At 46.4% G+C, this 15,519-nt stretch overlaps 1 protein-coding gene across 1 annotated transcript in view; it reads right to left on the bottom strand.

The window, feature by feature from the left end:
* Positions 1-15,519, bottom strand: part of LOC144132457 (DNA polymerase theta-like) — a 102,088-nt gene that overhangs the window by 72,512 nt on the left and 14,057 nt on the right. The window contains exons 6-8 of the mRNA XM_077664870.1: positions 13,925-14,021; positions 12,808-12,946; positions 2,436-2,661 (exon numbers count right to left, since the gene is read on the bottom strand). Coding sequence (XP_077520996.1) covers positions 2,436-2,661; positions 12,808-12,946; positions 13,925-14,021 — 462 coding nt within the window. The remainder of the gene's footprint in view (positions 1-2,435; positions 2,662-12,807; positions 12,947-13,924; positions 14,022-15,519) is intronic.

Genomic DNA, 15,519 nt, shown 5'->3' on the forward strand with positions numbered 1-15,519 from the left:
GAAGCAAAGCAGCACACATGTCCCTGCTCATGCACTGTGAGGGGGTGATCTAACCGGAAGAAACTGATGAAACTAGCTAACTAGAAGAAACTAGAAGAAACTCACAACGGTCGTCTCAAGAAAATATTTTCCAACGCAACAAGGGTAACATATAGACAAGGTCTGTGTGAATATTCGATAATTTTGAATATTCGGTCAAATAGTAAAGTATTCGATATTCGATTTGAACCGAATGTTTGGTATTCGAAATCTCGAAGTATTCGTCCTGAGCGAATGACGTTTCCGTAACTCTTGCTTCGTACTCCTGCATCGCAACGGGGCAGGCGTATAACCAAAGCCCCAACTCCACATCGCGTGCCTGTGCTCCTGCGTGTACGCTGAAACTGGTTTGTGCATGCTTGCGGCAACAAATCTGGGCGCACGCTTCCGCCTGCTCGCAGCAACAGATGCGTGCGCTCATATCTGTACTTGTCAGGTGTCCGCGACCGTGCTACCCGCAGTGCGCAAGCGCCGTAACCGCGCTCGGCGGCACGCTTCAGTACAGAGATTTATCACAGTGTGATCCGCTTCCGCGCACTGCTAGTGCGCACGCGCTGATTGATTCCGACGGGGCAGGGGTGCGAACAGCTGGCCAGCGCCTTGAGACATCCTCACGATGATCTGCGCATGCACAGTGGCTCCCCGCGGAATCGGATCGCCATAGCGGACGCGGATCATGCTCTGACTGGAGAGCGCGCAGTTCTCTTGATCTCTGCGGAACGAGTCTGTGCTGACTGCAGGTGCCGCAGCCACTCTTCTCCACGTGAAATTCGCGAATCAAGCGTGGCGGTGGGAGCACGAGAGGAAGCTAGCACGAGGCACGTTGTGACGAGTGCCCCTTTCCGACGCCTGATGTGGGGCGGCACTGGGCATGCAGTGCTTAGCAGGCATAGGCGTGCGCACAGGAGGGGGGGGAGACGACGCCTTCCCCCAGTCATCTAATGAAAGTGCACAGTTTCCCCTGTGCATATACTCTTTTGGGCCTGTCCCATCATTTCAAAATGCACTGTTATGACCATATGCAGGTTTTCAGACAATACTACCAAAAACTACTGCTCAATATTATTTTGTACATGTTGCATACCATTACGTTGAAATAAATGTTTTATAGCCATACGTCATCTTTGCGCTGCGTTTTGACTGTAGGGGCCTAGGTGGGAAGGGACTGGGAAGGTGGGGCGAAAAGCTGTGGTGAAACTTGGCTCCCTAATGGACAACTCTGCGCACTCGCCAGCAGGTGTTCATGAAGTTGTCGCTAAAAAGCAATAGCTGCGCAACAATACACTCACAATTAAGACCAGCACTCTGGGGTTTCATAACAGGGGTCTCATAATGAAGTTCAATGCATTCTCCTTTTTTTTTTTTTTCAGGTAATGGCCTTGTGTGTTCGAAAAATACACGATTCTTAAAGTGCCTTTCGTGGCATTAAACTTATTTTGTGTGCTAGAAGTGTTCGAAATATTCGCTCCAAAATTATTTGAAGAAAATTACGATTCGATTCGAATTCGCTTCGAACCAAAAAAACGCTATTCGCGCACGCCTAATACAGATGCAACACAAACCTGAAAGATTTCCTAATATACTCTACGTTCAATAAGAAACCCCGACCGACCGACAGTAAGCTCATGCTCTCGACGTAGATGAGAGACATCAAAACATTTACAAAGCGGCACTACTGCTAAAAGCATGGCAAATGACTTCAGCTTCGATATAGGGAGTAGGTATAACTGCGCGTTGCCCAATAATATCTACATGCTTCAATGCTACTCTTGTCAGAAACAATACATCAGAGAAACAGGAAAATCAATGAGCGCCATACTAAGTGGTCATCGAGCTGACACAGCAACGAACCAACAGAAGGCAGTGCCGGAACATTTTAATCAATGCAGTCGCAACTTCCATGAACTTAAACTGTTCATTCTTCAGTCAGGATTTAAATCTGCAAGGGACAGAAAATACGGAGAGGCATTCCTAATTGACAAATTTAAAGCCTTACAACTAGCAGGGATCAACATATCCAGAGGAAACTTAGAATCTCTCAGGTACATTCTGGCACTGGTGCAATTCTTTAAAAAAAAAAGACCTTGCACATGGTGAGAGCATTTTGCAGTACTTCATAACAGCACTGTATCTTTCTTTCACCTTACCTCTCCTTTTCCCATCAATCACATCTTTCTTTTTGTTGTTCTCACTTTGTTCAATTTATACTTCCCTTATGCCCTGCACCTCTTGCCATCATGTCTCAGGAACCCTTGGATTCCACATTCTCTCCCACCTCCCCCTTTGTTTCTTTCCTTGAATGTCCCTTTTTTTCACCATGCAGTCCCACTTTAAGGCGTGGAATTACACTACCAACATACTGTTCACTGGTCAAACAAGCAAGGGACTCTACTCACCCGACCCACTGGTAGCAGCCGTGACCATCTGGCGCACGCAGCGTGCCAGTGAAGCAGCCAGCGCCTCACACCACCGGCGTGTTGGGCAGAAGACAAGCAGGGCGTGCCCTTCGACCCAGCTCTCGAGGCAGAGGGCCAGGAGACCCTCGGGGTCGTCTGCTCTGCTGGTGGCCGGAAGGTGGCGCACAGGCCGCAGGTTGGGCCCCTCGCACAGTGCCTGGCCGAGCTGAAATTGTATACAAACACACGCATACACACATGCAATGTACCCAGTTTTCAAAAATGCCTATGCATCATACGAGTGGAGTGCAGTAGGCTAGTGTAAACTGAAGACTAGCCAATTAGCAATGCTCATATGTTCCGGTGAAGTTCTCATTTTTGCACTTGCAAGCAGTTTTTTTGTTAACACCTTTAACATCAAATAAAGAAGTAGGGATAAAATTTTCCACTGCGTGTTCCTTTCTTTGGAATGGCGCCTAAGGCAATGGAAGATGTGGACTGCCACATGGAGCTCATCTGTGCCTGGCAAATAATTTATAATTGACTATCTTGTCTCACAGTGTTAAAGTTTCAGTTCCAACAACTGAAAGATGGCTACAACATCCCAGATAAGTGGAGATGAGATCACACAAGGCATGCAAAAACTGCAATATAATTGCTTCTCCATCACTCTACTACATTCCAGCTTTCATGCCAGCCCAAACCAACAGTTGGCAGCACAATAAATGAACAAGCAGCAATTGCATCATTGTTTCTGCATGCCTCGCGTGATATCAATGCTGTCTCAACTTCCCTGTGACTTCATAGCCACTAGTCAGCCATTGAAACCAAAATGAGAGAAAAACAATGAATTATAAAGCATTCACTGAACTCAAACGAAGTCCACATGATGACCAATGTTTGTTGATGTCTTCTTCATCATTACACAGAAAAAAAAAGACAACAAAAATAGGTGTTACTAAACCTAAACTACACGTGTAGGAATATCCAACTTTTGGGTTGCAAAGCGAATAGAACAAAAATGATAAAAATTGGTTGCGAATCTAATATTTTACAATAGATATGAATTTCAATACAAGTAATTTAAACTAAAAAACAAACAATTTTTCATAAAGCACATTAATGAAAAGAACGCATTTTATTGCAAATTTTGTTTTCACCCACTATGATAGTAATTCAGTACACCTGTAAGGCCTGCCAGGCATTAATTAAGGGGGGGATTATGTAGTATCAGTAGTAGTAGCAGTAATCTTGTTGCTAATACCTTGTCTGCAAATATTTGAACAACCTAATTTTGTTCAGTGTTTAGCCTGAAAGCACTACTTCACGGGGCCAAACCGGTTCACAGAATTTGTGTGAAGCTTGACCTTGAGGCTGATCTTGGCCAAACCATAAATAAATAAATAAAATAAATATTGTCACAACTGAGTTTCAAACCTGCAGCAGTGCGAACAGATAAGCTTTGCTGGCCACTGCACGAGAGCACTATGCTATTGCCACAGCTGAATCATCTTCGTCAACTTAAAACTACTATCGAACTAATATTGTCGTCACATGTGCTGACAACCTAGCAAAGCAAAAACATGTCTACTGGGTTTAACGAAGTTAAAACCCTACCACTCTTTTTTTTAGACTTTGCTGAGTGAATAAAGTCTAGTATATTTTACTGTTAGAATTAATGCTTACATGACACGCGAAAGCTGTCAGGAACACTGTAAGGTGGCCAGATACCTCCTTACTCGAAGAGTGAAGTCAGTAGTTGATTATGAGGCAGGCAAAGTGCTGCTGGCAAAACGCAACAAGACGGCTCGCGACAGAGTCACAAATATGGAAACTCCAGCTACTACATCAGCAGGACCATCCATTCCATTGTCCCTCGTGACACCTGAAGACAAAGCACTGACAGTGTGATACCGCTCCATACGCATGCACAACAGCACGCTTAGCCATTGTTTGTTAGTCTCACCGGACTGCAAGCACTTTGATGGGCCCAAACGCTGTAGCAAACTGAAGGCGTGAAAATGAAACCACGTCTCATTATTGGCAAGCTCTCGTTTTCCACTTCGCATGGGTCGCACTTTTTGCTGTGTGGTTGTCTGCACTGGCTTTGACATTCATATTTCACTTAGTAAGCTTTATTTTTCTCTGCGCCCAAAGAAACGTAGTTTCTAGGACTTAAATAGGAAACTGTGAAGGATGAAAGTGGTCGCCAGGAAACAACTGCAGCAACACATACGGAAACTGTTCCGCTGTCTTCTGTGAGCCCTGCTTCAACGTGCAGCGCATCTTTTATACTTGTGATCAAAAAATATTATAAGGACGATTACAATTCTTCCTAATATGAAATTTGGGCGCAGGTCTGTCGGTGTCTCAGGATCTGTATGCTCGTTGTTTTGCTTTGCTGGGTAGCCGGCAAGTCTGGTGACAATATTAGTTGAATAGTAGAATCAGTTGATGAAGAAGACTTGGAATGCATAGCACTCTTGAATGTGTATGTTAGTCCGATAGCAGCATTAGTTAAAGAAGACGATGATGTGCAATGCAATGCATGAGAGTATGTTGCAGTTTAACACGAGGCATAATCAGCTGTGGCGATAGCCTAGTGCTCTTAGTCTCTGTAGGCTCATTGTTTTGCTGTGCTAGGTCATCGGCAAGCCTGGTGACGATATTAGTTCGATAGTAGTATTAGTTGATGAAGAAGACTTGCAATGCACAGCGCTCTTGAACGTGTATATTAGTCCAATAGCAGTTTTAGTTAAAGAAGACGACGGCGTGCAGTGCACAGTGCAACAGAGTGTTGCAGTTTATTATAAGGCGTGATAGGCTGCGGAGATAGCCTCGTGCTCTCGTGCAGTGGCCAGCAAAGCTGATCTATTCGCGGCACATGGATTTGAATCCCAGTCACGGCCATGTTTAAATTTTATTTCTTTTTTTATTATTATTATGGCTTGGCTAAGTTGCACCGACAGCTCAACCAATCGATGCAGCTCAATCCACAAACGAGCGCTTAAGAGCTGTGCTCTAAAACGAGAGGATCACTGGCACCTGTTCACTTTCATCACAGGCACATTCACAGCCAGTCATCAGCTGCACTGTGGCATGCCGCAATAATGTGCACGTGGCGTTGCCTTTCATTTTCAGACCTGCAAGCCCACAGTGGCTTTCGATAGCTGTCAAGACATTGCTTTTATGCAAGACTTGCTATCACCAGGCACACGCTTTTGCCGGGTGATGGCAGTAGATTTTTATGAGGAAAATAGCAAGTTGACTGATGTGACAAGTGCAAGTTACAGTAACTAGCAAAGGCCGTTTAGACACACTGCGATGTTTGGCCGAGAGTTCATGTGAACAGGAATTTTGTAGTTCTGAGAGTTTAGAATGTTCAAATACTCCAAAAAGTAAATGTGAGGTGCAAATTAGATTGGTACGTATTTACAAACAACAGTAGGATCTCTGCGATACGAACCCAATTGATACGAATTCGCGAAATTCTTTGGGCACAGTGCATAGTGTACGATGTGCGGATGGATGAAAAAACTTTATTTTCGTCAGAACGCATGTGCGGACGGTTCCGTGCTAGATGGCCATCAACCCATGGCTGACGGTTACCTGGGTGGCCCACTCCACGGCCCTGGTCTGGACGACCGGGTCTAAGCTGGTCAACATGGCCTCCCACTGCTCGAGAGAAAGATCACGCATAATATCCACCGGTGGCGGCGCTATGCTACAGCTCCATAATATGTGGTCATAGGTTGCCAGTTCCTGACACCATCTGCATTCTGGCTGAACGTCCGGGTAGATTTTGCTTAACGCGTATGGGTTAAAGAACGATCCCGTCTGCAATCTTCGCCACACGCATTCCTGTGCCTTTACCAATTGTTTGACCAGGGGCGGGTAAATTTTTCGCTCAAGTTTGTAATGGTTAGTAATGCTGTGAAAGGACATCAGCCCATCTCGCGTGGACCTCCCCGGAACGTCCGGCTCACCTGCTTGGCTGACGAAAGCTCGAGCGTTCATGTGAGCCATCTCGTTCCCAGGGTTCCCAGAGTGTGCCGGCATCCAGACAATTTCAAATGTAGTGAACTCTCTCTCTCGCCTCTACAGATTATATGAGCGCGCAAGCCATGGCCACACCCTTGAGCACCAAGCACTGTCCGTACATCAACGACATCGCGACCCCTAATAGCGCGGTACGCACCACGCGTGGTGAGCGGCGGTGCATGGCCCACACATCGTCAAAGTCGCGATCGCTAATCGCGCGGTACGCACCACAAGCAGCAAGCTGTGGCCGTACAGCAGTGAATAAATCCCGTAAGCAGTAAACAGATCTGTGTGAATGCATTTCTCATTTTTCTGCACACAAATTTTGTTTGTTTGGATGATAAAAAATTTCAGATGATACACATTTTTTCACGACCCCATGAGATTCTTATCACCGGAATTTTACTGTATTCTAAATATTACATATTAGCACAGCCCTAATAAAAAGATATTATTTACTCATGCAAAGTCATGCTAAGCAAAGTTTTCAGGTAGTAAAATTTGCCACCATAGTTTTAGAAATGTACTGCAATCTTTGAGCTTTTGCCACCAAATGCGATTTGGTAACATTTCAGAAAAAACAGCTTCCGACTATATCAAATACCTTTAACAGTCTGTTGAAGGTCCCCCGAATGCTCTAACTCGTAGCTTCCTGTGAATTCCCTTTCTATGGAACTTAGAAAATATGTCCCGAGGATGTTCCAAAACATCAGTCAAAAATAACGTTTTCTTCAAAGTAGAGTTAAATATTTACTGATCCAAAAAACTTTGCTACTGATGGGCACTAGAGCAAATCTGTACAGCAAATCAGCCGTGCTGAAAACAGAATGCTGTGCGCACAGCTCATCATGTTGGCGCAGAAATGCAGCAGCTTAAGCACCCAAGCAATGAGCACAGTGCAGATCAACAATAAGTTAGATCCTCAACAGCTGCATGCATCAAAGCATTTTACTACAGGTCAAGACAGTCTTACAATTTTTTTTCCAGGGTGCAAATTTTGGTTTGAAACTTTTGGGATGCACTGTCCGTTGGCATATCAAAACTGAAAAGAAAATTTTGTGGAAGAAATTTAAAGCTGAAAAATTTTAAAAACAAGGAATGTCTTGACCTGCGCTGTGGAGCAACAAAATGAATGAGGTCAAAACGGTTAAAACAGACGTAAAGAAATTTGCTCTGCAGAGTAAGTATCTAGGCAGAATACTGTAACAGAGAAAAACGGCCATTGTTCAAGCATCTCCCTGCAATGCAGAGGCGCCGTGGCTCACAAAACAATTCTTTTAGGGTACTTATTTAAGGTAGATTTTAGCAGTGTTATAATATAAAAAAAAATGAGGCCTACAAGCGGATGCGATAATTTTTAGAAAATCAATTATTTGGGCATTTTTTTTTTATTTCAAAGCTCCATCCCACCTTAAACCAACAAAGCATTATTGTATTGCAGTATTTGCATGTCTCATGTGACTTCAACTCAACTATGACTTCACAGCTACTGCTAAGTCATTGAAACTGAAACCGAAAGAACACGAGAGCAGGAATTCAATATGTCATTACAATCCACGTAGTGAACTAATATCTTAGGCATCACTCAAAAGAGAACAAACCACATAACCAAAGCTTTGGTGTCCCCACTCCTGTGACATCCGCTGCTACAGCGCAGCACATGGGCACTCTTGTATTTCGACACCACAAAATGCACTCACCGTGACCAGGATTCCATCTCGTGGCAGTCTCCTAAGCAGTTCAATGCAACAGCCGCCGAACCCCACGGCAGATCAGGCAAACAGTTGTACATGATGCGCTCACAGTTTCAAACCGCAAACACGTGCTACACAGCTCTGGCTTCTGTTGGCCGATGTAGAAAACTCGTCTGGCAACTGATGTAGGGACACAGGGGGGGAAGAAAACAACATGGCGTTCCAGTAAAACGTGTTCGTATCTTGCTCTCCGGAGTCGGACTTATTACTGCTTGTGGTAGCTCCGGCACGCCAACAAGTGGACAACAAGTGGCGACGAGGATGGGATGAAGACGGAATGAACGTACGACACCCACCAAGGCAAGCCGACGACTCTACGTGAGACGCAAGAACCAGCGCGACAAGTAGGTGGCATGGCGCAAGCACTTGGCGCTCAGCCATCGTTCGCGGCACCTCCGCAGTTCGATTCGAATGCGGAAACATGGACAAACTACTCCGAGCAGCTAGAGTCTTACTTCGATGCTAACGAAATCACCGACGACGCTCGCAAGCGCGTGATTCTCATAACATGTCTCAACCTGGAGGTATATGGTCGTCTCTGAAGCCTACTGGCGCCGAAAAAGCCGCGGGACGAACCTTATGAAGCCATCATTGCACTTCTCAAGCAGCACCTGAACCCGGCACCGTCGGAAATTTACGAAACGTACCGGTTTCAAACCCGCGTACAGAAAACCGGCAAGAAGGTAGGCGAATACCTGGCAGAACTTCGGAAGATCGCAGACAACTGTGGCTTCGGGAGCACGTTGGAACGAAACCTGCGTGACAGATTTGTCATCGGGTTGCGAGAAAAGATGGTCCAACGAGTACTTCTGGCTAAGCCAAAGTCTCTTACTCTCCAAGAAGCAGTAGATATCGCCACGTCGGCGGAATTGGCGATACAAAATGTTGAGCGCCTACCCCACGCGAGCACCGCGGAATCGGCGAACGAAGTCAATGCCACAGCGTTTAAGAAGAAAACGAATCCGCAATACCGACACACCAAGGCAAAGACGCCGCGCCCGTGCATTCGTTGTGGCGACTGCTCACACGATGCTCCCAACTGTCCGCATAAGACGTCGACTTGCTATAAGTGCCACAAGCAAGGGCACTTAGCTACAAGGTGTTTCGGTGGGGTAAAAGCGAAAAGGCCGACGAAATTTCAGGCCAACGCGGTAAGTGCCGAAGCTGGCGACAGTAGCTGCACTCCAGTCCTTGATATTTACACGGTTACCAGCGAAGGTACTTCGGTCGAGCCGGTCTACAAGACGGTGAAGTGGGGACCAGTGAATCTCGACATGCAGGTGGATACGGGTTCGCCAGTCTGCATAATTCCTGAAGAAATATACCATTGCCATGCCAAGCAGTGGCACCCTGAAGCCCACAAACAAAGAGCTCCATTGTTACTTGAGGAAGCTACCTATCAGCGGGGTGCTTCATATGACAGCGCAGCACCAGAACTGCAATGCAACTGCTGAACTGTATGTGGTGCAATGCCCAGGACCTTCACTGTGTGGTAGAGATGTGATCCAAAAACTTCATCTGCTGCCCGACCAAGAGGTAGGCACAATCCTGACTCCAGACTGTGAAATGTCAAGTGTCACAGAACAACTGAAAGAAAAGTTCAAAGACCTCTTCGGGCTGGGCACAGGACTGATGAAGGGACCTCCTGCAAGCATTGCCATGAAAAAAGATGCAACTCCAAGATTCCTGAAAGCCCGTTCACTACCTTATTCATTGCGCGAAAAAGTAGGAATGGAACTGGACAGAATGTGTCAGCAAGGGATCTTGTCTCCAGTCAGCCACAGCTGCTGGGCAACGCCAATCGTTCCAGTGGTAAAAGCAGATGGAACCTTGAGAATTTGTGGGGATTTAAAGGTCACTGTCAACCCAGAGTGTGATGTCGACCAGTACCCACTCCCAAAAATGGGAGACATTTTCGCCTCTCTCAAGGGTGGCTATTGGTTTTCAAAATTGGACCTACGTGAAGCCTACTGCCACATACCACTGGACGATCAAGCAAAGCAAGTTGCTGTACTGAACACTCACAAAGGTCTATTTGCTCACAATAGGCTACCATATGGCATTGCATCAGCCCCTGCCATATTCCAAAGGAAGATGGAAGAACTTCTGAAAAATGTGCCGGGCACGCAAGTCTTTTTAGATGATGTTCTGATTGCAGAGGATAAGAATAGCTATGGGAAGACTGTGAACAAGGTACTGGAAATCTTTCGAGAAAATGGTATCCGGTTGCGGAAAGACAAGTGTGTGTTCGGAGCACAGGAAGTGACCTACCTGGGACACAAAATTGACCGACACGGCTTGCATCCAGCGGAAAAGAAACTGGACACTATCGTGAGAGCACCAGCGCCCAGAAATGTCCAAGAACTCAGATCCTTCCTGGGCCTGATCACCTATTACCGCAGTTTTCTGCTCAACATGTCAAGTCTCCTTGCACCTCTGTACCGGTTGCTACAGAAAGAGAGCAAATGGAAGTGGGCATCTGAAGAGAAGAGAGCATTTGAAGCTGTGAAGAACTCTCTGATCAACTCTGATATGCTCGTGCACTTTGACCCCACGAAGGAACTAGTGCTAGAATGTGATGCCTCACCAGAGGGAATTGGTGCAGTGCTATCTCATGTGATCGATGGCATTGAAAGGCCAATAGCGTTCAGGTCCCGCACCCTCACAAAGACAGAGAACTATTCTCAGTTGGAAAGGGAAGCCCTGGCTCTGGTGTTTGCAGTGGTAAAGTTCCGTGACTACTTGTTGTGTAGGGAGTTCACGTTGAAGACTGATCGCGAACCACTGGTTGGACTCTTCAAGGAAAATAGACCAATTCCTACTACTGCAGCATCACGCATTCAAAGGTGGGCAATTACCCTTGGTGCCTATAAATACACCATAAAGTATAAGCCCGGATCCCACAACCAAAATGCAGACGCACTGAGTCGACTACCTGTGCCAGCCAGTGAGACTGAACTGCAGATGCAAGACCCTGACCAACAAGACAGTGCACTAGTAGCCAGCATCTTGGACACGGCACCGGTCTCAAGGAAGCAACTCGAAGACGTTGCTTGGAAGGACCAACTCATGCAATGCCTTCATGAATACATACTGGGAGGATGGCCTAAGAAACTCCCACAGTCTAACCATGACCAAGTACTGCCATTCTGGAGACGTAGGAATTTCCTCACTGCAGATGGACAACTCATCTTCATGGGAGACCGACTAGTGATCCCTGAGGCAGCTAGAAGAGCATTCCTGTTGGAACTGCACGAAGCACATTCCAGACTCAGTACCACAAAAGCTTTGGCAAGGAAACTTGTGTGGTGGCCAGGAATTGATCAAGACATAGAACAGCTCCTGCGGAATTGCCCTATCTGCCAACAGACGGCATCAATGCCACCCTCCGAGAAGGCAGCGGCATGGCCCGCAACAACCCAGCCGTGGACGCGTGTTCACATAGACTATGCTGGTCCAATTGAAAACAAGATGGTGTTGGTTGTTGTGGACAGCTATTCAGGCTGGATCGAAGCAGTCGCAACAACTAGTGCAACGACTACAGCAACCATTGAGATCTTAAGGAGCATATTTGCACGATTTGGTCTGCCCAATTGTCTGGTGTCTGATAATGGCAGTGCCTTCGTCAGTGCCGAATTCCAAGAATTCATCACGAAGAATGCCATACGGCATATCCGTACAGCACCCTTCCACCCTCAATCTAATGGGCTTGCAGAAAGAGCGGTGAGGGCAGTCAGAGACGGTCTCAAGAGACTCACACGTGGAACACTCTCAGCTCGCTTAAACCGGTAACTGCATGACCACAGACGCACACCATCCGGAAGTAGGGACAAATCCCCAGCTGAAATGCTCCTGAGCTATCGACCCAAAGGACGCCTGGACCTGCTTCTGCAGAAACCACAAGAGCCGAACGTTGAAAGGCACACGCTAACAAAAGGGAAATGGGTCCGTGGCCAGTCTGTCTTGTTCCGCAACTTCGGTCTTGGCCAGTGTTGGATGAAGGGTACGGTTCAACAGGTCTTGGGAAACAGGATGCTCAAGCTCAACACAGCCGGAGGACCCGTTACCCGACATTTCGACCAGGTTCGTCGTTGTGATAACGGTAGCCCTACTGAGCACAGTGAATGGTGGGACCTACATGAACAACAGTCAAGTTAACACCAACCCCTGCAGCCGAAGGTCAACCCGGACGGCCCACTCGTATCCGGCGACCACCAAACCGACTGAACTTGTGATGTGAGTGTCAGTGGTGTGATTCTCAAACCAAGTGTGGGAGAGTGTTGGCCGACGTAGAAAACTCGTCTGGCAACTGATGTAGGGACACAGGGGGGGAAGAAAACAACATGGCGTTCCAGTAAAACGTGTTCGTATCTTGCTCTCCGGAGTCGGACTTATTACTGCTTGTGGTGGCTCCGGCACGCCAACAAGTGGACAACAGCTTCCTCAGTTGGCCTTATGCCCTTTCAGTTCCCAATTCCCTTCTTATTCAGCAGACAAGTGGAGCACCCATGAGAACCAGCGTAAATTTATGAGGCGACCTCAGTTGCACAGACTTGGTAAGCTCAGTGTGTGCTCACCTTAAACAACTGCCGCAGGGGCACGGGCCGGAAGTCGGTTTGGTAGAGGTCGGCACCCAGCCAGCGTGCCAGTGCACCCAGATTGGCCAGGGTGGCACTCATGGCCACCACCTGGACACCCCAGGGTCCCACCAGACCCCTGCACACGCAGTTCGAGACAGATGAGAACATGAGTGGCACAGAGAATTCTTGTGGTGGAATGGAGGAATAAAATTAGGCCCACAACCATTCCATAGCAGCACCATAGCCAATGCCATATCTATAGCCATGTGGTACATGCCCATTCTTTGGATATAATTTGGAGCAAATACAAGTGGCACTAAATAAATACATAAACACTAACACAAGAAGACATAAAAGTTGACATCAGTGCCATAGAGGTAAGAAAAGTGCCCGCATTTCTGTAGTTACTGTAAAAAAAAAAAAAGAAAATGGCAGCATGCAAGTACTTGAAAACGTGCACGACACAACCTGTTATAAACTTTTGCAGTGAAGTTTGTGTGGCTAGGCTGAACAAAGTGCACCTCATTTTCTTTTTCTGATAATGCAGAAGCTTGAATGACTGAGACTGAATGAAATCAATGGGAGGGTTGCCCAGGAAAATGACTCACAAAAGCATTTCTTAGAAGGCAGCATTATTACAGTGAACTACTTTGTTAACACCCCCTTTCCAAACACCCTAACGCAAACAAGCTGTCACACCAACTATCTCAGAGACAAGTCCTGCAAACAAGCTGACTGTCAAAAACAGACTGCGGTGCTTACACCTCACAGGCATTTAATGATTGTGTCACTTTTTTCTTGTTTGCTAAGTTTGCACACACACCCCAAAGAAAGACTGATCATTTTTCATTTCCAGACTTAAAAAGCCCATTCATCATAAAAAAACCCAAGCAAAAACATTTTCAGTCAAAAATTTAGTACGCCTGTCAACCGGTACCCTTGTGGTTACTGAAGCACTGACTTTTGGCACCTGTTGACCCACATCACTGCTGCGAAGTGTTGCATGAGTGGTAAAGAAGACATCTGCCGCATGTGGGACATGCCCTCTCTATTTGAATGGATTGGCAACTGATTTTCACGCACTTGAATTTATTTTAGTTTATTTTACTCAAACCTCTTCTGTGCATAGGCCACCTTGGTGAGCATCAGTTCCAGCAGGTAACCCCGGTGGGCATCTCCAACAAGATGAAGCTCATCCACCACCAGGATCCCTGCAAGAGATTAGACCAACCTCCATCTCATTCCATCTGTGCACCACCACCCACTGTGCTTCAAGCATGCACGCACATACATACACAAGCTATATGCCCATTAATGAGCATTACAATCAAGTTGCACCCTAAAGTCATAGCACTGAATATGCCACCCTGTGAAGGAGCATTTAAGCATGCAGATGTATGTACAGTAAAATCTCAATGACACAATCATGACTAATAAAAATTTCAGGATGATACGAATCTGTAAAATTCTCTGGCTAGAGTACACTGTGCACAACGTGCAGAATTTCGGATGTTTTGAACGCTCTACCATGCCACTACAGATGACATCAACTCGCAAGCAGCGACCACACCCTTAAGCACTAAGCACTGCCCGCACATTGCTGATGCCATGATCGCCAGTCGCACGACATGCACCAAGAGTTAACAATCCCTGATGTTGCCAGTCAGCGTTGGCATGTAGGCCGTACATCGCCGACATCGTGATCACCAGTCACGTGGTGTACACCACGAGCTGTGAGTGAAAGTATGGCCATGAATAAAGCCCGTCACCCATAAACAAACCTGCACATGTTCACTTATCATGCTTTGCAAGTGACTTTTGTTCGTGTCGGATGATGCTAGTATCGAATCATACAAATTTTTTCTACGACTCCGTTAGATAATATCATCGAGATTCTAGTGTAGCTGCAAAACACAAACTACTGGTTCCACTTTTCCCATGCAGCAAAGATTGTGCTCACGGCTTACTCCCAAACGGTGATGTCTGTTCACTTCATGCCAATTGCTCTGACACCAGATATAGCCACTTCTAGGAACTGCCACCTCTAGCAATTTCTGCCCGAGCATGTGTTCACAGTGCCTCGCTGCAATCAGTTTGGCCTTCAGCTGAGCCCCATAAAATGGTAATGGCAAAAGGTCCATATCAGGACGGCATAACTGGCAACTCCTCCCTGTCTACATGTACATGATCGTCATCAGCCTGACCACGCCCACTGCAGGGCAAAGGTTTCTCATATATCCTTCCAATTAACCCTGTCCTGGGCTAGCTGTGCATACCTTATCCCAGCAAACTTCCCAATCCAAACCGCCCCACTGGCATTGTGCCGCCCCCTTCTATGCTTGCCTTCTCGTGGAATCCACTCCGTTACCCTTAGTGCCTATCGGTTATCTTCCCTTCACATTACATGCCCTGCCCATCCCCATTTCCTGTTCTTTGACGTCAGTAGACAAAGAAGAAATGCGTCGGCTGACATTTATGCGTCAGTAGAGCAGGTCAACATGAATAGAAATTAACACTGCCTGTACATAAAAAATAATCCATACCGTACAATCTCATGTAAGGGCCGCACCTGTGTATAGGCTGCACATCCTGTTTTGGACTAGATAATAGAGAAGAAGTAGGTTATATGATTTTTTAATTTGTGTATGAACTGCTCCTTCAAAATTCACACACGAATATTTAAAAAAAGTGCAGCTCTTATATAAGTTG

The sequence above is a fragment of the Amblyomma americanum genome, chromosome 5 (genome assembly GCF_052857255.1).
Source record: "Amblyomma americanum isolate KBUSLIRL-KWMA chromosome 5, ASM5285725v1, whole genome shotgun sequence".
NCBI classification, from domain to species: domain Eukaryota; kingdom Metazoa; phylum Arthropoda; class Arachnida; order Ixodida; family Ixodidae; genus Amblyomma; species Amblyomma americanum.